General features: G+C 43.6%; 1 protein-coding gene across 5 annotated transcripts in view; it reads right to left on the bottom strand.

Moving 5' to 3' along the window:
* The window catches only part of arhgef9a (Cdc42 guanine nucleotide exchange factor (GEF) 9a), a 327,654-nt gene that overhangs the window by 198,750 nt on the left and 106,296 nt on the right, over positions 1–22,608 (bottom strand). The window contains exon 1 of one of the 5 annotated variants that reach the window (XM_085999121.1): positions 20,801–20,889. The exons of 2 other annotated variants lie outside the window; for them this stretch is intronic. In XM_085999121.1, the coding sequence (XP_085855247.1) occupies positions 20,801–20,809 (9 nt within the window). In that variant the 5' untranslated portion in view covers positions 20,810–20,889. Of the gene's footprint in view, positions 1–20,748; positions 20,890–22,608 lie in introns of those variants that run through there. 2 more of the 5 variants (XM_085999111.1, XM_085999104.1) reach the window with 2 other exon arrangements.

The raw sequence follows: 22,608 nt of genomic DNA, 5'->3' as shown, positions 1-22,608 counted from the left end.
GGAATAGATGGCAGGTGAAGTAGAGATGACAGAAGTATTCTGTCAATAGTGAGTGAGTTCTTCCCATGAGGTAAGAGTGGATGGAGAGTGGAAAGCCTGCAGAATCTGTGCTGGAAATAAACTGAGAAACAGCTTGTGGCTGAGGAAAGTGATGATCTGTCAGGTGGGAGCTTTTACTGTACATTTGAAGCTGTCAAGTAATCAGCTGGAGCAATGGCGATTCAACTTTCGCCTCAGGTTAACATGGTCCCTGAGCGGCGTGGAACCCGGAGGCAAGCAGTTGAAGTTAACAGGTAAGATTAAAAGCATTATTAAGGGTCTGTCAACAACCCAATTATTAGTTTAATTGGGTCGCCCACCTCTGCGGGTTGGGTAGGATCAGAGATCACACATGCGCCTGTGGGAAAGGCGCGTTGCAGCAGGTCCCGACCCACTGTCAAAAAAATCAAATTTCCCACCCAACCCGCCACCAATCCCACCCACTAACCCCCCAGAAAATTCCAGCCATTGATCTTGACCAGTGGTCTGAGGTCATGAAGCTCCTTTGGGCTCTGGAGCCGCTGCTGGCAGTGATGGCCTCAGTGATATGGTCCCACATCACTCTTTCTGGAGGGCCTCCTGGCCCCTTTGGGTAGAGGACCTCTCTTGCAGTGTTGACCCCCTGCACAAAGCTGGAGTGCTGCGTGCGAGACCCTGGGTGCCCTTTCCCTGGCTTGCTCAGCCATTTGTGTTAGTGCTGAAGCACTTTTCCCATTTTTCGAGTTTTGGATGGGAATTCAGCTTTAAGTGCTGAAGAATCCCATTTGGGACTTCTTTTTAATGGTAAATTTTTTATTGAAAGGCAGTAAGGGCTGAAAGCTGCATTTTTCCACTGCATTGTAATTTTTATTAGTTCTGAATGCATTGCCCCTTTAATTCATAGCCCCTTTAATTGCCCACAATGCATTGCGAACTCCACAGCCTCGCTCCCACAGGCTGTAAGAAGCTGCAACGCCAACTGTGGATGAGAACTTCGGGTTGAAGGTCTCCAATAATGCCACCAGGAGGGCGTTATACGATAAGCTAGTGCTGCGCTCCACATCGCCAGCCCCCAGCACGAATCTTTCACTGGTAGCGCTGCGGCTATTTTCGGTGGCCGTTAACTCGAGTTGCCGGTGATACCGGCAATTCTGTTGGCGCACATGAATTTTCCCCCCACTGAATTGTTTCAAAATATGACCCTTAAGTATAACACAATCCCAAAATCCTTTGCATGTAAAAACAAAATCAAAAATCCCGAAATATGATCTGAGTTTCTCTGGAAAAAGGAGATTGAGGATTATGATGAAAAAAAACACAGGTGCATCTGTGAACAAGGGTCAATCTTTTTGAGCCTAATAGTCTTTTCCTGTTTTAAAATATTCTTCTGTTTTTATGAAATAAAAATGCTATGGAATATTTTTTCCATTCTGTTAGTGCTATTGTTCCTCACTTGCACCTGTGCTAAGTGATGTGTCATGAGATAACAAAGAGCTTTAGAATAATATGCTGTCAGTTCAACTGTAACGCAGTGAATGCGTCTAACATCCAGGTTTTGAATAACATTTCCAATGTCTTTGTATTCTTTACAAATGTCTGTTCTGTGCTTTGTTTGAAGACTAATCATTCTGGATTGATCATATCAATTTTTTATTTATTTTGGAATGTGGAGCAAGTTTCAGAATTCATGACTTTTAAAATCTTATTGAGAAATCAAGGTGAAAGGCCATAGCTAATAATGCTGATTGAAAAGACTAAAGGGTAGAAACTCTAGTTGGCAACAATTTATATGAGCACTTAATGTATTTGTCCCAGATTCCTTTCTCTGCTATTTTAACAGAGGTGTGAACCCATTTAAAATAAATGTGTTAATGCCTCCATTAAAATTTCAGCAAAGAATTTGATATGAGCACATTAAACATTTGTACAATAACATCGCTAGTAATAATTTCGACCTTTAAGAGATTAGATAAATCAGGAAGCAGTGAGGAGGTGTCACCAAGCTTTGATTTTAAAAGCCTCAAGATGGTACAAGGAAGAAGAGACTGAGTTAGGTACAGTGTTCCATAGTTCTGCGGTCTTGAGTTGGAGTGTGATATGTGATGAGTCATGAGAGATGATGCTGCAGTTCCATGCTCCCACCGAGAAGCAAGAATACAATGCAGAAAATCTTAGGCGCATATCCTGTGTTTTTGCATCTATTAAAATTATGGATAGGAAGTCCCTCTCACTAAATTCCAGCTATGTGCTCGCCACTGCGACTGCGGAATCAGTCTTTGGGTTTCAACACTGTGAGGATGCAGGGCGGAGGAAGATGAAAGTAGCTCAATGAGACTGTAGCTGACTGAAATCATTATTTAAAGATGGAAATGCAAGTAATAGAAAATCCATACTTTAGCAACACAATTTTTTCTCATATTTTCATGCTGTATGAATTCTTTGAGTACTGATTCAATAGCGATCCAAGTAATCGGTTGAGTGTCGGGAGCGGTGAGAGCGGCATTTCAGTGAGTATTTAAACTCACTTTCACGGGCTTTTTTTCACAGGCCATTGTCGGGAGCGGTGAGAGCGGGGAATCAGTGAGTATTTAAACTCACTTTCACGGGCTTTTTTTCCACAGGCCAGTGTCGGGAGCGATGAGAGCGGAGACTCAGTGAGTATTTAAACTCACTTTCACTGGCTTTTTTTCACAGGCCATTGTCGGGAGTGGTGAGAGCAGAGACTCAGTGAGTATTTAAACTCACTTTCGTGGGCTTTTTTTCACAGGCCATTGTCGGGAGCGGTGAGAGCGGAGACTCAGTGAGTATTTAAACTCACATTCCTGGGCTTTTTTTCACAGGCCATTGTCGGGAGCGGTGAGAGCGGAGACTCAGTGAGTATTTAAACTCACTTTTGCTGGCTTTTTTTCACAGGCTTATCAATCTCGCAGACCGACGGCAGCGTTCCAGAGCCACGTCACGATTCAAAACGTGACGCGGGCAGGAGGAAGCAGGTGATTGGGTGAGTATTTATACTACTCTATAGTTTGACAGTTAAGGTTCATAGTTTATAAAGTTTAGAAGGTCTTAACTTTGTGGTCATAGTTTCTACGGTCTCTGTTGTGTAGCGGGGAGTGCTAGGAAACAAGGGCCCTTGAGTATATCATTTAATTGTAGTATAATTGGTGGCATTGATTTAATTTAAATTAATTAAAGGGTAAGTCATGGTAGCACAGCTCGGCCCCATGGCATGCTCCTCCTGCACTCTGTGGGAAATCAGGGACACTTCCTGTGTCCCTGACGACCATGTGTGCGGGAAGTGTATCCAGCTGCAGCTACTGACAGACTGCATTGCGGTGCTGGAGCTGTGAATGGATACATACTGAAGCATTCGCAATGCTGAGGACGTCATGGATATCATGTTTAATCAGTTGGTCACACCGCAGGTAAAGGAGGCACAGGCAGGAAGGGAATGGGTGACTGCCAGGCAGAGTAGTAGGCACAGGCAGGTAGTGCAGTGGTCCCCTGTGGCCATCCCCCCCTCAAACAGATATACCACTTTGGATATTGTTGGGGACGATGGCTTATCGGGGGAAGGCAGCAGCAACCAACTTCCTGGCACCATGAGTGGTTCTGCTGCACGGGACGGGAGGAAAAAGAGCGGGAGAGCTATAGTGATAGGGGATTCTATTGTAAGTGAAATAGACAGGTGTTTCTGCGGCCGGAAATGAGACTCCAGGATGGTATGTTGTCTCCCTGGTGCAAGGGTCAAGGATGTCTCAGAGCGGCTGCAGGGCATTCTGGAGGGGGAGGGTGAACAGCCAGTTGTCATGGTGCCTATAGGTACCAACGATATTGGTAAAAAATGGGATGAGGTCCTAAAAGCTGAATATAGGGAGTTAGGAGGTAAATTAAAAAATAGGACCTCAAAGGAGGTAATCTCAGGATTGCTACCAGTGCCACGTGCTAGTCAGAGTAGAAATAGAAGGATATTTCAGATGAATACGTGGCTAGAAGAATGGTGCAAGGGGGAGGGATTCAAATTTCTGGGACATTGGAACCGGTTCTGGGGAAGGTGGGACCAGTACAAACTGGACGGTTTGCACCTGGGCAGGACCGGGACTGATGTCCTAGGGGGAGTGTTTGCTAGTGCTGTTGAGGAGTGTTTAAACTAAAATGGCAGGGGATTGGGGACCTGTGCAGGGAGACAGGGGAAAGGGAAGCAAGGATAGAAGCAAAAGACAGGAAGGAGAAAAGCAAAAATGGAAGTCAGAGACATCAAGGGTGTAAATCAAACATGGCCACAGTAAACAATAATTCTAAAAGGTCTAAGAGTGTTAAAAAAACAAGCCTGAAGGCTTTGTGTCTTAATGCGAGGAGCATTCATAATAAGGTGGATGAATTAGCTGCGCAAATAGATGTAAACGGATATGATATAATTGGGATTACAGAAACATGGCTCCAGGGTGACCAAGGCTGGGAATTCAACATCCAGGAGTATTCAATATTCAGGAAGGACAGGCAAAAAGGAAAAGGGGGTGGGGTAGCATTGCTGGATAAAGAGGAGATTAACACAATAGTAAGGAAGGATATTAGCTCTGATGATGTGGAATCTGTATGGGTAGAGCTGAGAAATACCAAGGGGCAGAAAACGTTAGTGGGAGTTGTATATAGACCCCCAAACAGTAATGCTGAGGTTGGGGATGGCAGTAAATGGGAAATTATAGATGCGTGCAATAAGGGCACAGCAGTTATCATGGGTGACTTTAATCTACATATAGATTGGTCTAACCAAATTAGTAACAATACTGTGGAAGAGGAATTCCTAGAATGTATACGGGATGGTTTCCTGGACCAATATGTCGAGGAACCAACTAGAGATCAGGCCATCTTAGACTGGGTATTATGTAATGAGAAAGGATTAATTAGCAATCTTGTTGTGTGAGGCCCCTTGGGAAGGAACGATCATAATATGATAGACTTCTTCATTAAGATGGAGAGTGAAGTAGTTGATTCAGAGACTTGGGTACTGAATTTAAATAAAGGAAACTATGATGGTATGAAGCGCGAGTTGGCTAGGATGGATTGGGGAATGTTACTTAAAGGGTTGACGGTGGATAGGCAATGGCAAACATTTAAAGATCGCATGGATGAACTACAGAATTTGTTCATCCTGTTTGGCATAAAAATAAAACAAAAAAGGTGAGTCAACATTGGCTAACAAGTGAAATTAGGGATAGCATAAGATCCAAGGAGAGGACATATAAATTGGCCAGAAAAAGCAGCAAACCTGAGGATTGGGAGCAGTTTAGGATTCAGCAAAGGAGGACAAAGGGATTAATTAAGAGGGGGAAAGTAGAGTATGAGAGTAAGCTTGCAGGGAACATAAAAACTGACTGTAAAAGCTTCTATAGATATGTGAAAAGAAAAAGATTGGTAAAGTCAAGTGTAGGTCCCCTGCAATCAGAATCAGGGGAATTTATAATGGAAAACAAAGACATGGCACCAACTAAATACATACTTTGGTTCTGTCTTCACAAAGGAGGACACAAATAACCTCCGAGAGATGTCGGGCAACATAAGGTCTAATGAGAGGGAGGAACTGAATGAAATCAGTATTTGTAGGGAAATGGTGTTAGGGAAATTGATGGATTGAAGGCCGATAAATCTCCAGGGCCTGATAATCTACATCCTAGGGTACTTAAGGAAGTGGCCCGAGAAATAGTAGATGCATTGCTGGTCATCTTCCAAAATTCTATAGACTCTGGAACAGTTCCCATGGATTGGAGGGTAGCTAATGTAACCCCAATATTTAAAAAAGGTGGTAGAGAAAAAAACAGTGAATTATAGACCGGTAAGCCTGACATCGGTAGTGGGGAAAATGCTACAGTCCATTATAAAAGATGTAATAGCAGAGCACTTGGAAAACAGTGACAGGATCAGACAAAGTCAACATGGATTTACAAAAGGTAAATCATGCTTGACTAATCTACTGGAATTTTTTGAGGATGTAACTGGTAGAATAGATAAGGGAGAACCAGTGGATGTGGTGTATTTGGACTTTCAGAAGGCTTTCGATAAGGTCCCGCATAAGAAACTAGCATGCAATGTTAAAGCACATGGGATTGGGGTAAGGTACTGACTTGGATAGAAAACTGGTTGGCAGACAGGAAGCAAAGAGTTGGAATAAATGGGTCTTTTTCCGAGTGGAAGGCAGGCACTAGTGGGGTACCGCAGCGATCGGTCCTAGGACCCCAGTTATTCACAATATATATTAATGATCTAGACGAGGGAACTAGATGTAATATCTCCAAGTTTGCAGATGACACAAAGCTGGGTGGGCGTGTGTGCTGTGAGGAGGATGCAAAGAAACTCCAGTATGATTTGGACAGGTTGGACGGTTGGGCAGATGCATGGCAGATGCAGTATAATGTGGATAAATGCGAGGTTATCCACTTTGGTGGCAAAAACAGGAAGGCAGATTATTATCTGAATGGCAATAGATTGGGAAAAGGGGAAGTGCAACGAGACCTGGGTGCCCTTGTGCACCAGTCGCTGAAGGTAAGCATGCTGGTGCTGCAGGCGGTTAAGAAGGCAAATGGTATGCTGGCCTTCATAGCGAGAGGATTCGAGTACAGGAGCAAGGAGGTCTTGCTGCAGTTGTACAGGGCCTTGGTGAGACCACACCTTGAGTATTGTGTGCAATTTTGGTCGCCTTATCTGAGGAAGGATGTTCTTGCCATGGAGGGAGTGCAGCGAAGATTCACCAGACTGATACCTGGGATGGCAGGAATGACATATGAAGAGTGATTGGGTCGATTAGGCTTATATTTGCTAGAGTTTAGAAGAATGAGAGCAAATCTCATTGAAACTTATAAGATTCTAACAGGACTAGACAGACTAGATGCAGGAAGGATGTTCCCGATGGCGGGGGAGTCCATGAACCAGGGGTCACAGTCTAAGGATAAGGGGTAAGCCATTTAGGACTGAGAGGAGGAGGAATTTCTTCACCCAGAGAGTGGTGAACCTGTGGAATTCTGTACCACAGAAGACAGTTGAGGCTAATTCATTAAATATATTCAAGAAGGAGTTAGATATATTTCTTAAGGCTAAGGGGATCAAGGGATATGGGGAGAAAGCAGGGACATGGTAATGAATTTGGATGATCAGCCATGATCGCATTGAATGGCGGAACAGGCTCGAGGGGCCGAATGGCCTACTCCTGCTCCTATGTTCTATGTTTCATATCATGATTGCAAAAGTTTATTCTTCAAAATATGTTTGAATGCAGATTGATGGAGCTTTTACAATCACCATGGTATAATCTCCTTTATTGTAGTGTCATTCCCCCCTCTCCCCAGTTATGTGAAAATATCAGGTAGGTATCATATTTTTTCAAACCCACAATTCCTCCCAGTTGACTCAAGGCATGTTCTACTCTAATTATGGCTGATCCCAATTGGATTTTAGTTGGAGTAAGCTGCGGTGTGAATAGTATCAGCCATAGTGTCTTCCAAAACTGATCAGTGATCAGCAACCACAATTACCACCACACATGCACCTTGAGGACCAAGGCAAAGCCCAGCATTGCTCTCAAATTCAATCCTCACAGCTCTCTTTGTCTCCAAATTTAATTACCATCAGAGTCATGTGATTTAATACCTTTGCCTTCTATTATCAGACATTGAGGCCTGCGACCTGATTCCAGAGGACTGTTACGAGGAAAGACTGGAGAAACTCGGGCTCTTTAGCCTTGAAAAGAGTGACTAAGAAGTGACCTTATAGAGGTATAAATGATAGTAAAAGGTTTAAAAGGATATAAATAGACTACTACTTTAACTCAAACCATGATAATAGGGCAAAGGGTACAGATTGAAACTGGCAAATGCCAAATTTGGGGACCAATATCAGGAAGTTATTTAAACAATGAGTAATTAACACATGGAATGGATTTCTGGTTAGAACAGTTGAGGCAAGAATCCTGGAATCACGTAAGCAACAGTTGGATACTGTGATAGGCATCTGCAGGTTTTTCTGGATGGATGAACTATGATGGAGCTCATCCGTAACTGTCTTGTTTATTGTGAGAATCCCTGAATGGAGAATTGGTATTGAGTTCAAAGCATTGAGTACATATTTAAGAGCTATGGGGTATTATTCATATCCTACTGATCTTATAATTTAAAAACAATAGTCAGAACACAAGTGGAACATGGATTCTATCCAATGGCTGTTCATCGCGTATTCCGTTGATAAAATGTATTGCGTAAATTTATAAAATTAAACAGCAAACAAGGTAGATATTAATTTGAAATGGGAAATAAATTAATATGAGGAATGCTGGCTGGTTCCAGAGATATCAATGTGAAATGGTTTGCAAATTGCCACTTGTTGGAGGTGATGCTAAGTGTTGGATAATAGAGCTGTGGAATAATTTACTAAGGAAGGCCATTGAAACAAACAGTATCAATTGGATGCATTTCTGAAGAGAGATGGGCTTGAGGGATATGGTGAGAAGATGAATAGGTATAGCTGACCTATGAAAAAGCGTGGCGTGGCTCAAGCCTTTTTCCTCTTCCTAAAAATTCTTAGAACAATCCCTGCGCTTGAATGGATAGGCCCAAGGCACACATGCTATTAGACCTCGGGCAAACAAGTTGGGAGGGTAGTGGTGATCAGGAAGGGCAGAGGCAGGTGATCAGGGAGGGCAGACGCTGAGATGGCGGATTATAGTGGCGATGATCAGGGGGTTAAGCAGTGGTGATCGGGGCAGATTAGCGGTTGTGATGGGGGGGCGGGAGAGGGGTCAATGGCCAGGCACGGTGACCAGCAACAGCCCGCATTGTTTGAGGCCGCGATTTCTCCTACATCAGTGGGTCCATGGCAAGCGACGTCGGTGGCGAGTCCCGGCCTCACTGCCGGCTCCAGCCCGCTGTCCAAAATGATTTTACCCTGATTGGGCTTGTTTGCCGGCCAATTGAAGGAAGTGATCTGATGATGTCATTTGATGACGCGTCATCAGCCGGTTTCCTTAAAGGGACCGAGCACAAATTGATTTTGACAATTGTGCTGTCGGTGTTCTACAGCATTGAGGTGCTGCAAACACTGACAAGCACTGCACAGAGGTGCAGGGCTGCACCCAGGCTCTCCCATGACTCCCTCCATATGCTTATGGAGAGAGTCACAGCACGCAGAGAGGTTCTCTTCCCTTCCAATGGGCAGAAGAGACCTCCCCAGGAGACCAACACAACCTGGTTGCACATTGCACAGGAGGACACAAGCAGGGATGTCACCAGGAGTCCCTGGCTGCAGTGGAGCAAGCCTTTCAATGATCTCAGTGGATCACGAAACGTTACTGCAAAGCCACACTCAACCTCATCCTGCTGTGCCACTCATCACATCCACATCACTACCTTCCCTACCCTACACCTGCACATCATTACTCACACCAACTTAACTTGCACCTCCACCCATCCCTCTCTATCTACATTATCACTTCCCCATCACACTAGACACCCCTCACACTCCCCCTCATCCTAGTCCAATCATACCAATTAACAACACACAAGGGTAGGTACTTGGGTGTTTTATGCAATGTTCACGTAAAGTTTCTGTTAATGTGGTTGAAACTTTTATTTTCAACACTTTGTCTTCTTGTACAAATTTGTGTGCACCTTTGCAAGTGTCCTAGTGAGTTGCAGTGGATGGTGAGACATAACGGTGCCCCCCGCAATGGTGATGAGTGTGGAAGGAATGGCTTGGGCATTGTAGGGATGCTTTATGTTGTTGGTGTGGAGTGGTGCCAACCTGGAGCATCATGTGCCAGCCAGGGTGTACAACGTCAAGTGAAGTAAATCGGGCCATGGTGAGGCGATCCCTGGCATCCCGGGCAGCAATGTGGTCAGGTTCTGATGCCTGGTGTCCTGTGCAGCATCAGGTGATTGCGGAGAAGGTTGGTGTTGTTGTTGATGCTACTGGTATGCCTGGTGCTGCTGATGTTGTGGCTGATCATGGTGGGATTCTGAGGACCAAGGTGAGATAGTTTCAAGGGCACCAACTGATGTAATAGATGGCAGGTGAAGTTGAGATGACAGAAGCAATCTGTCAATGGTGAGAGAGGTTGTTCCAATGAGGTGGCACTGGATAGAGAGTTTACTCCGAACACTTGCAACCTGCATAAAGCTCAATCAGTCTTCCAAATGCAGTAAGTAACAGCTTCTGAGCTTGGAAAGTGAACAGCTGTGAGATGGGAGCTTTTATAGCACATTTGCAGCTGTCAAGTAAAGATATGATTCCATGGTCACACAACTCCCGACCTGCTTACCTGACATGATCCCCAAGCAGCGTAGGCCTCGTGGGCGACCTGGTAAAATGTAAAGGTGAGCTCAAAATACTTCTTAATGGGCTGTTAACAAAGTCATAATGACCTGAATTGCCTCCCCCACCACTGCGTGTCGGGTCTGTTCAGCCCTGACAGACCTGACATCTAGGAAAGGTGCGTGGCGGCGGGTTGACAGAGGGGTCTTGAACCGCAGTCAAAAAAAACATTCCAACCCGCCCCACCACCGAACGCGCCCGCTGATGCCCCAAAAAATTTCCCCAAGTGTGGGCTCTGAATGTGGGCTCCACATTCAGGTAATTATATTTTAAATGCTTACCTTGTTAGTTGCTGCCTGCATCGGTACCTTTAAGGACCACCTGTCAGGTCGCTTGTAGACCTGGTTTTCCTGGCACAGCCATCCTGGTGCTGGCTACAATCAGGGCAACCTAATATTGTAGAGGTGGCTTCAAACAGGCGTTAGGTCCATTATTCGAATATACAAAGGGGCTAATGCCTGTTTCAGTATGGGTCCTGGATGCCGATTTGTTTTGCCTATATACCAATATTGCAGTTGTGCGCTTCTGGTCCGTAATGAGAGCACACTTCCTGTTTGCCATATTGGAGGCTTAGGTGGCTGTTTCGTGCCCGAAAAACAGGTGCTGCGTGGCCAAATGTCCTTATATCCTTAATTAATAAATAAATAAAGCTCATAATACTGCTACTTTCAGCACACGGATATTTATCTATTTATTCAATAGAAACTTGATTTCTTTGTTACCAAGCAGTTCATATTTGATGTCAGATGCTGTAAGGCTTTGATCCCATACCGCAGGCCTAAAATTGGATTTATGCCAGAATAATGGGTGGACCAGTGGCCAGATAGAGGCATTCCAGGATGGGAACATGGCACAAATTTGGACGCTTGTTATGCCCATGATAAAAGTTTATTGAAATCCTTAATATGAAGAATGGCTACTTGAGTGAGATACCAGAGGCTGACAGCATTGTCTCCAGCACCTTAATGAGAAGAGAGAAATTGTCAACTAATACCTTTTTATCATAAGACGCAGAAGCAAAGTGGATAACAGGCTTAAAAAAACCCCTCATATTTCAGAAAATTTCAGATAATCTATTCAAAATTGATTGTTCAATTAAAGACCAGAGAGACAGCACCCACAAGTTAAGTGAAGTAGTTCAGGATGCAATGGTTATCACCAAGCACACATGGGACAGTTTTCATGTTATTCTTATGCATGAAAATATGAAGTTAATAAGTAAAAATTATCAAAAAGTCATAAACGTATCTTTCTCACGTTATGCTGTATATCACTCCTAAAAGTGTTTAAAAGGGTCTGTGATTTGCCTCATTCCGTTTGATTATAAATCTCACCCCTTAAATTTCCCTGGTGTTGATAACTCTGGCTGTGCTCCACATCAGGAATTAATGCAGGTAATTTTTATTGAAGTAGATATTTACATAGCCCATACACAGAAATTTAAGATTGATGGTCCCATTCCCACCATCATAAATGCTAATCTTCTAATTGTTAATTGAAACGGCTGAACTTAGCACTTCATTATGCATTATCTACCAGTGTACCTAGCATAAATGTCTTAATTTGAATGTTATTCCTCTTTGTTCCTTAAACAGCGCCAGCTTGTCTTTTTTTTCAAATTCTCTCCCCTCTGCTCTTTAAGGCTGGAGAGGGTGCTGGTGGCCCTATAGCGTCTCACTCATTCTTCACGTGTGAATCAGTCTTGTTAGGCTTTTGGCCACAGATAGCATCACAGTCAAGCATAAATTTGCTCTCGCCTGCTGTCTAGACATGTACATTCTAGCTCGGGTCATTAAATCTTAGGTTTGAAGTGCTGTTGACACCAACGTCACCAATGGTCAGGTAATAACTGTCCATTTACTCTATCATTGCCAGGCCTGACTTAATGGCAAGCTAATTGTGGTTCACCCCACTTTACATTGAAACATTGGGCTGGATCTTGCTGGAAAAATAATGGCGCGTTGACGACGCATGCTGTTATTAATGCGCAAATCGGCCAGAATGTTCAGGAGATTAAGAGATATGCCTTGAGTTGTGATTCTCCAGCACTTGCTGGTCGATTTACGCTGCTCCGCCATTTGCTTTGCAGAAAAGGCATCTCACCCTTAGCCTCCCTGTTATTTTTAAGAACTTATTGGATTTGCACATTAATTGCCTATTAAATTCACGGCAGAAAGTTAGTGCTGGAACTTAATAGCATATGTACCCTTTTAAGAACGTGATAATTGTTAACACAATGCCAATCAACCTCCCTGGCCCAGAAAGGGAACAATTTAAACTGTTCTATCTATTCCTGCATATAGTGAATTGTTGTTAGAGATTTTAAAAATGTCAGATATTTAATACTTAATTTTTTTTCTTACTTTTCCTTTCTGTCTCATTTTTTCTCTCTTAATCCAATCTCTTTTCCTTTTTTATTTCTATTCCTGTACCTGATTTGACTCTAAATCACCCACTATAGTTCACCCTCCTTCTCCATTGTTGCTCTGTTTCTTTCTCAATCCTTAAATCTCATTGGTTAAGGAGATACACTGTTGGTCCCTTTGTTCACTAAGATCCTAGATGCCCCATTGCCCTGTCATAAGCTTGCAGTTCCAGCAAGTTACGGCGCAAAAACATTTTGAGCTAAAGTTTACAGAAACAAAGTCTAACGAATGGCACATGTTGAGGGAATCCCCACTCCAGCAAGATCTGGCCCAGAATCTATTTCCACCATAGAATAAGATCTACTGTCCCACAATGGTTTTGTCATTCAGCCTCACTCAGGCAAGTTCTGCTCCCCCACCACATGATCCTGGTGGATGGACATGCTCACTCCTCTTGTATGCATGCACATATTTATTTTCTTTTAGTGCAATTCCCTCTAAGTTTGTGTCTATTTACAGCAACATAAAGGGAGAGAGAGAAGCTCCACCCTGTCTTGCCTCTTGCCTAGTTTCCACCAACAGGATCTGCCAGCCAGTCACTTGTGGCATGGGTAGTTACTAACTGCACCTGACATCCTCTCAAAAAGTGAACACATAGGCCGCGATTTTGCCATCGGAGGTGGGATCGCGGCGGGAGAGTTTGTTGGCGGGCACTGGTCCCGCTCCCAGCTCCAGCCGCTCTGTGCAAAGGATTTTATATAGATTGGGCTTGTTAAACCCACCCTGTGAGGTTCCCGGCCAATTAAAAGGAAGTGGGCCTGATGACGTCATTTGATGACGTATCATCAGCCAGTTTCCTTAAAGGGACCATGGCCATATTCATTTTAACGTTTGTGCTGTCAGTGTTCTGCAGCATTGAGGTGCTACAAACACTGACAAGCACTGCACAAAGATGCACGGCTGCACCCAGGCTCCCGCATGACTCCCTCCATATGCTTATGGAGAGAGTCACAGCACGCAGGGAGGTTGGTTCTCTTCCCTTCCAATGGGCGGAAGAGACCTCCCCAGGACACCAGCACAGTCTGGTTGCACATTGCACAGGAGGGCACAAGCAGGGATGTCGTCAGGAGTCCCTGGCTGCAGTGGCGGAAACCTTTCAATGATCTCAGTAGATCATGAAACGTTACTGCAAAGCCACACTCAACCTCATCCTGCTGTGCCTCTCATAACATCCTCATCACTCTGCCTTCCCTACCCTACTCCTGCACATCCTTACTCACTCCAACTTACCTTGCACCTCCACCCATCCCTCTCTATCTACATTATCACTTCGCCATCTCACTAGCCACCCCTCACACTCACCCTCATCCTAGTCCAATCATACCAACTAACAACACACAAGGGTAGACACTTGGGTGTTTCATGCAATGTTCATGTACATTTTCTGTTAATGTGTTGTCAAACATTGAAATCTTTATTTTCAACACTTTGCCTTATTGGACAGATCTGTGCTCACCTTTGAAAGTGTCTTAGTGAGTTGCAGTGAATGTTGAGACATAACATCCTCCCCACCCCCCCAATTGTGATGAGTGTGAAAGGAATGACTTGGACATTGTAGGGATGCTTTATGGTGCTGGTGAGATGTGGTGTAAACCTGGCACATCATGTGGCAGCCAGGGTGTACAGCGTCAAGTGAAGTAAACCTGGCCATCGTGAGGCCATCCCTGGCCTCCCGGGCAGCAATGTTTTCGGGTGCTGATAACCTGTGTCCTGTGCAGCATCAGGTAATTGTGGAGAAGGTTGGTATTGTTGTTGGTGCTGCTACTGTTGAGGCTGTCGTGGAAGGATTCAGAGGATCAAGGTGAGATTTTTTCAAGGGCACCGATGTTGCTGGAATAGATGGCAGCTGAAGTTGAGATGACAGAAGTGATCTGTCAATGGTGAGAGAGCATGCTCCAAGGAGGTGACAGTGGATAGAGAGTTTACTCCAAACACTTCCAAACTGCATACAGCTCAAAAGTGTTTTCCAAGTCCTGAAGGCTCAAGCTTCTGATATTGGAAAGTGAACAGCTGTGAGATGGTAGCTTTTATACCACTTTTGCAGCTGCCACCCATTCACAGCAATGGGGAGACATAGAGAATCCGACCTACTTACCTGACTTGATCTCCGAACGACGTAAACCTCATTAAAAAAAGTGGTAAAATAGAAAAAGGCTGGCAAAATAGTAGTTAACAAGCATTTAACTATCTTAAATGTCTCCCCTACCGCTTGGTGTCGGGTCTGCAGACACTTTGGAAACTTACATGAAGGCGGGTTCGGAGCGGGCTCCCAACCCGCTGTCAATCATTTTGATTTTGACAGCGGACCCGCCTCCAAGCCTGCCCTCTGAGTGCTGGAAAAATCGCGGCCATAGTCACAAAGAAGTGAAAAGTTAATCAAGACCCTCTCCCTGAAGTTCCACGCTGCAAATGCCAGGATTGCAGACTGTGAGCCATGCTGGTTAGCCAAAACAGTCTGAGGCAATCATCAGATGATGACAGACCTCAGATTGGGAATGCACTGTACCCTAAAAAATTATCACTGGGGTAACAGTTACTCTCCAACCCCTCCTCACTGATTGGTGCTTATGCACTCAGGAGCAGGATCCCTAGCTTATTTTATTTCCCTTGTCTACCCCAAAGCATTGAGACTAATCTCAGTGCTGCAATTACAGCCCTAACTGAGGTCAGTTAAAATAAAAAGAACTTGCATTTATATAGCGCCTCTCATGACCACGGGGGGGGGGCAATTTTGCCACTGGAGGCGAGATGGAGGTGGGTTTCAGTTTGGGTGGATTTGAAACTCGCCTCCAATGATAGGTTTCAAAAATTTGCGATTTTCCCATGATTGGCCACTTGATTTTGGAGGAGTGGGATGCCCTTGCTCAATTAATGTTTTGGGACTGAAACTCGCCTCTGTTGACAGCACTTTTCCAGGCTGATTTTATGGCTTCTTGCTCCCTTGGCTCATTCCACAGCATTTCTGCATCTTCTGCACCACCTCCAACATCTTTTGTGAAACCACTATGTCCAATTCCAAGGCAAGGGCCTACCTGAGGCTCTTGGATGAGATGCTGCAAATGTTGTTGGAGTGGGTGACAGCTAGCATGGAGGTGCTCTTCCACTCATCTCGGAGGAAGAGGCCTGCCAAAGAAACCAAGGCTGTGTGGGTACAGCTGGCAAGGGATATAACCTCCAGATCTGTGTGCAGATTGGGAGACTGTTTCTGTGTATTGATTAAATGCCATCCCTGTTGGAAAGCATTAATACGATTTGAAGCCAAAATGTTGGCGTTATGGCATCTGTTCTTTCACCTTAGGCAGCTCCACATTGCGGGCAACGCCACACTTGCATTGTTAGGTTGGTGGCCTGAGTGAAAGGAGGCCAGAGAGTCATGCCCATTGTCAATGATGTCCTAGGATGGAGCAAAGGACATGTGCCAACTTGGGCAACCTATGCAAATCTGACCATGATAAGTTCATCCCTTGCATCCCAGGCTCTGACCTCCTCCTCCTCCTCCAGATCCTCCTCTCCTCCTCATCCTCATCTGAGGTCCATGCAGAAAGAAAACGAATGGTTCCCATGCTGCTTGTAGATGCCTCCTTTGGAGAAGCGCTCATTGCAAGCGGGTAGAGGGTCTTCCAAGGAGGTCCCACAGTTGATGGAGTCAAGCTGCAGCACCTCTGACTTCAGAAGGCCTTATAAAAGAGACCTTTTAAAGCCAAGGTCTGGCACCTGCAAGTAATCCTTGCTGCAATAAACGATGTCTTGTTAGACTTGCAGCAGTGAGGAGGCCACCCACGAGTCAACCCACCAGGTTTACCTGGCATGGTTTGGGAGGTGCATGGATCACACCGAAAAGCTGGAAAAATCACGAGCATTTAAGGATGTTAAATAGCGCAATGGCCAGCTGGAGGCGGGACCGTTTCCCGACCTCCAAAACCGGCACCGGCAAAATCCCACGGAGGCGGGTTGGAGGTGGGTTCCGAACCCGACCTCTTTGAATCTGATTTTCCCGCCTTTCCCGCCTCCAAACCCGCCTCCTCCGACATCAGAAAATCGCCCCCAGGGTATCCCAAAGCGCATTACGGCCAATGAACTACTTTTGATGTGTAGTCACTGTTGTAATGTAGTTAACACACCATAAACTAAGAAACAATCCTGGGACCTTCTGCTTTGTATGGCTTAGTGCTATAGTACGTAATGCCCTTACCTACTGGGCCATCAAGAGAGCTGTAACTACTCTTATTATTAAAATATATAAAAGAACATTAAATAAATTGGACGTATGCTGCAACATACTTCACACGGGATCTTCTTAAGTGTGTATGACTTACAAGAAACTTTGTGATATCCGGCACCGATGGGACCGAGCTGTTGCCGATCTATCAAAACTGCCGGACATACAAAGTTAATGTTGAAGCATACGGAGGTTTTCATCTCCGTATCTGACAACAAACACTGTTGCTTAGCAACAGCTTCTAAACAGTCGGCTGCAGCTGCCAGCGTCTCTAGCTGAAGCTGTTGCTATAGCTACAGACCTTGCAGTGCCTGACTGGGAAAAAAAAGCAACGAGAACTAAAAAAAACTTATAGAAAACGGCTCTGATTTTTGCCGTTAGATCGAGTATTCCGAACATATAACCTCCGGATAAATCAAAGTTTCCTGTACAAATATTAAAAATTCTGGAAAAGCAGTTAGACATTTAAAAAAAGTACATTACAGTAGAATTAGAAAATATGTATCGTCTCAATCCTTTAAGTTTTTCTGAAACAATTTGTCTCAAATACAGGGTCAAAACTGTAGTCCCCAGGCTATAAAATACGCCCAATTGGCTACCATTCCAGAAACAAATAAGACAATGAATTTCTACTTTGTGTTTTAGCCAACATAATGGGTATAATAACATTGAAGGGCAAATCACAAACATCAAAAACAATATAATAGCTTAAAAATCTGTAGGTTTCCTCCATGGTGAAGACACCTTAACTACAAATTCTTGCTGAGTATTTATGGTTTCATATAATGTAGGGTAGATGCTATTATCATAAAACATCAAAAATGGAGCTCCTCAAATGCTCTGTTTGTTAAAACAGTGAATAGCAACGTCATCCAGATCAAGAAAGTTCCAGGTTCCTCCTCAGTCTGTGTTGAATTAAATGCTTTCAACAACAACAACTTGCATTTATATAGCACCTTTAACATAGTAAAACGCAGGCCCAAGGCATATCACAAGCACGTTATCAGACACAATTTGACACTGAGCCACGTAATGAAATATTAGGACTGCCGATCATAAGCTTGGTCAAAGAGGTAGGTTTTAAGGAGTAATTTAAAGGAGGAGGGAGAGGTGGAGAGGTTTAGGGAGGGAATTCCAGAGCTTAGGACCTAGGCAGCTGAAGGTATGGCTGCCAATGGTGGAGCGATGGAAATCGGTGATATGCAAGTGGCCAGAATTAGAGGAGTGCAGAGATCTTGGAGGGTTTAAGTGCTATCAGCTGAAGCAGTAATGGGGAACTGCAGTTGTCATCAGTATCCCTGGGTTAAGTAGGGTAAAATCACTTTCCAGTCACCCCTGCCAGAAGTAAATATATGTGAATGATGCCCTCATGGTCAAACAGCCTGCCACGAATCAATGGGGTAGATTTTCAACATACTGGTTGAACATAAAGCTGGCATTGTGGATCAGCCACCCATTGTAGAAGCTGCCTGATTTTCATGTCCACTGAAATCAATGGAAATTAAACTGGGTGCTTTCTATATTCGGCAGCCGTTTCACAACACCATGCTGAAAACAATCTATTCCCGTGTATGGACAAATACATGGAGAATGGATACTGGCATGAGATACTAGCAGATGATCAAGCTCATTGAACTGTAGCCTAGCAACAGATAGCACCATCAGGAACGGAGGAGTGGTGTCTAGAAAATTGTCAGGAAAAAAATAGAAAAATAATTTTTTCTTTCACAATTTTGATTTCTTTGTTAATGCAAATACTGTAATGCTGTATTAAATTCCTCTCTGCTATTTTATTGGAAGCACTAGTCCATTCAAAATAAACAGGTTAATAGTTGCACTAAAATAATAAAGAGAGAATTTTTATAAAAGTGAATTAAGCATTTGGGCAATCATATTACCAACAGTAATTTCTATCTTTATATGTTTTTGCTTTTTTCCAAAACTTTGAACTTCTAAAAAAAAGAATCAAAATATTCACCGAGTCCAGAAAGGGTTAAATGTTTCATATCTTGCATCTAGAAGGTTACGAGTTTGAGTCCCAAACTCAGTTAGTTCATTTAAGTGAATTCTGCCAGTTCTATACCAGCCTGCTGGACAGAACACTCTAAGGGGAAAAAAAGAGGTCCTATTTTGGGAAAAGGGCAAATGGGTGCTACAATGGTCAAGTCATGCCTCCGATCGGTTAATCGCAAAATTAATTTAAAAACACTTGTGGGGGGAATTTACAGCCCAAGTGCCGCACCCACCAATCTGGAATAGGATGTGTGGGGGCGAGCTGCCTCTGAAGAGAGAAAAGTGGGGATGGAGAGGGAATAAATTAGGGAAATTTCTTCTCCTCCTTCCTTAACAAATTCATCAGATCTTGGCGTAATAGTGCTCACACTAAGAAAATCCAGACAATTTATTTAGATACAATGGGCACAGATGCTATTAGTACCTAATTTCAAAGCAATAATTCCCAGCACGACACAGGAGGAAAGTCTGCAAGTAACTATGGCAAGATTGGATGAGATTTACTTAGCTAAAATATTCTTTCATTGGCAACCATCATGCACATTCTATTCATATGCCCAAATTTGATGCTCTTATCTTTCATCTCAGTTAGAGGATAGCAAGGCAGAGGGCCTGCCTTTTGCTTCTTGACATCTCTTTACAGCTCCAATGAATCACGACTGATCCTCCTCCTTGCTCTGACTAGATGGTATTTTTAAACACGTCTCAGGTCCCTTCAGTCACAGGGACCCCAGTAATAGCCCTGAAGGTGAATTGTGTATGTAGTGCTCATCAGTAGTGGGGAGGCAAAATGTGCATGGAGGTGGGCTACAAAAAGCCTGTGCATAATTTGCCACCTCTCATTCCATTTAAAATATTATAATACAACAAACAATGTTTTAATTTTCTGAGGATACAAGCTTGCCGGATTGTTGAATCACATTTGCAGCTCAAACATTAAAAATGGCTGAAGGAAAATGCAGATCATTATAAATTCTACCAGAATAATTTAGTCAAAATACATAGGAAATGACACAAAATAAGGTCTGAATTTTTTTCCAACAACTTCAAAAACGACTAAAGCCAGATTAGCAAAGCTGTGTCGTGTTGTTTTACAGAAATAGCAACAATTGAAAACATTTTGATTAACGCTGCAATGAGGTTTGCCTCAGGGTTTGACTTAATCTGCAATAGGTTTATTAACTCTTTTAGGTCTGAAACATTATCCCTACACCCACTCAGCATAAGAGGCAAGGCCAGCATCTGAAATTTCAGAGTACCCCCGATTCATAACAGAAACAAATCTGCCATATTGTACAGAACAAACTCCAAAAAGATCATTTCCCTCCCAGATAACATTTTTTTGTTAAATCACATGCTATCCTTCACATTTAAACATGCTGTTTAAAAGGTCATCGATCCACCGGCAAATTAATCGGTGCAAATGGCATTGTCAGTTTTACAAAAGATCTTTCTTGGGAACGACCTATAATTTCTGTTCTTTTTTCTTTGTGCATAAATACCAAAATTAATAAACCTCCAGCCCCAACTGCTCAAAAACTGCACACACACTCACACACACACACAAGCCTTCAGTAATACACAAAGCATCAATAATTGCTTGCTAGAAATTTCTACAGAGCACAGCTTCTAATGCTAGAAAAATGCCACAAAAGAGCTTTTCTATTCTTTTTCAAAAAATGACACAAGATCCAGCCAACAAATAACTAGACTTACAGGCATATTAAAGACAAGACACGACAAAAGATTAGGTAGATAATATACCAACGTCATTCATATCACTGCAGGGCCATGCTGTAGCTGTCCCTCTGAAGCGCTGTGTCACCCAATAGCTCAAGAGTCATCCATTAACGTGTGCCGAGCAGAAACATTAAAATTACATTCACCAGCACCAACACTACGATAATGGCAAATACAACAATGGTCTGTATATCCAAGGTCATGGTGCAATGCAGGAGACTGTAGTACTCAAGATGCGGATCTGGCAGGCTCTGTGATGTCAACCTGGGCTCTGAACTAAAATTGTCCAGCAGATCCACCATGCCAGATGAGATTTCTTCTTCCCCTTCTAATTCATTCCATTCCAGCTGATTGCAGCATCAGTCTCAAGTGCTTCACTCGCACTAAATTCCTTGCAAAAACCCATTCGGCAGAGATTACACGTCACACTGTATGTAGATAAGAAAGAGAGAGTGCCAGTTTCTGAATAACAGCCCCGTGAGCAGTATCTCACAGTGTGAGGCAACAGCTGAGGCGGGCGTCGCATGCTAATCACTCAGTGACCAAGCAAGCAGGGATGCAGCTGCCAATCATGTATGAAAAGTGAATGCCATGAATATTTAGTCGTCACATATCAGGTAACATTAGGGGAGGGGGGGGCGGTGGTTGATGGGAATATTTAACAGTATGGGCAAATGGAAAAATGCAAAGTATCATTTGAAAGATAACAGATAAATGTCACTGGAACATTTCAGACTGTTTGCTTGCTTCCAGAATGCAAAACAATGATCACCATGTTAACTCTTTGAGTGCTGTGATCTTGTGAAAAATGTACTGCCAGAACAGCACACCTCTGCAAACTAAAATTTCATTGAGGAAACATCGACACAGCTGTTTTTGCTTGCTGTACAAGCTTGATAAGCTCCCGTGATGACCCAATTAGTAAAGCAGCCTGTATCTGAGTCAGACGGACCAGAAGGTCCCAAGTTTGATTCAGGGTGTGTACTAAATGATCTAATCTCAGCTGGGGCAGCAGTCATGAAAATATAATTGGCTTCAGCCTCCTTAGGCTAGTGAGCAGAAGAAATTCAGTCAGGGTTCGCACACCTGATTTCTATCCAGTAACTCCTGCAGGAAAGTGTGTGTGGGTGAACACCTGGTGGGGATAGGAATGGGATTGGTTATGATGTCCATTTGCAGCCATATAGCCTGCTGACGCTCACTGTCTAGGCTCATGCCTGAAGACTGGCCAGTGGGTGAGGTAATGGTAGGCAACTGACACCTGTGGAACTATAGCCCAGCAAGAGTTAGTGCTTTCAGAGAAGGAGTTAATAAAATTGGAGGTAATGAAAAAAATCAAATTAAGTAAATGAATTATGGCCTCATACAATTTTTCTTTACACAGCTGTACTAAAACTCAGATGGGACAAATTCACAGGTGAGCTGCACTCTAACTCATGGATAGGAAAAAATAATTTTGCTCTAGACTACCATTCTATTTGTAACACTCGTTGCATGTTTCATTCACACACACACACACAAAAGAAGTGAGCAATTTTTGTTGAAAACATATTAAGCTAGGTTGAGGAATTAACTTATGCTTACTAATGTGTAAGCCTAAACAGTGAATGTAAGCAGACCATTCTACCTTGTGAGGCATCACAACCAAGCCCAAAACTGTCCTCACCTGACATCTACACAGATGCACTTTCCTGTCCCTAGGTTAGGGCCATTAAAGTGCATATGTAGACCCTCAACTGCTACCTGAGAGGAAATCAGCTACATCAGCACGGGCAGGGATCTGGAGGTGTAGGAATTGCTCTTTATGACTTTAGTGCCTTTAACCACAAGACCGTC

The sequence above is a fragment of the Somniosus microcephalus genome, chromosome 1 (assembly GCF_052327205.1).
Source record: "Somniosus microcephalus isolate GS21.2 chromosome 1, FLI_Smic_1.0, whole genome shotgun sequence".
In the NCBI taxonomy this organism is placed as follows: domain Eukaryota; kingdom Metazoa; phylum Chordata; class Chondrichthyes; order Squaliformes; family Somniosidae; genus Somniosus; species Somniosus microcephalus.
This window is presented reverse-complemented; position numbering and strand designations above follow the sequence as displayed.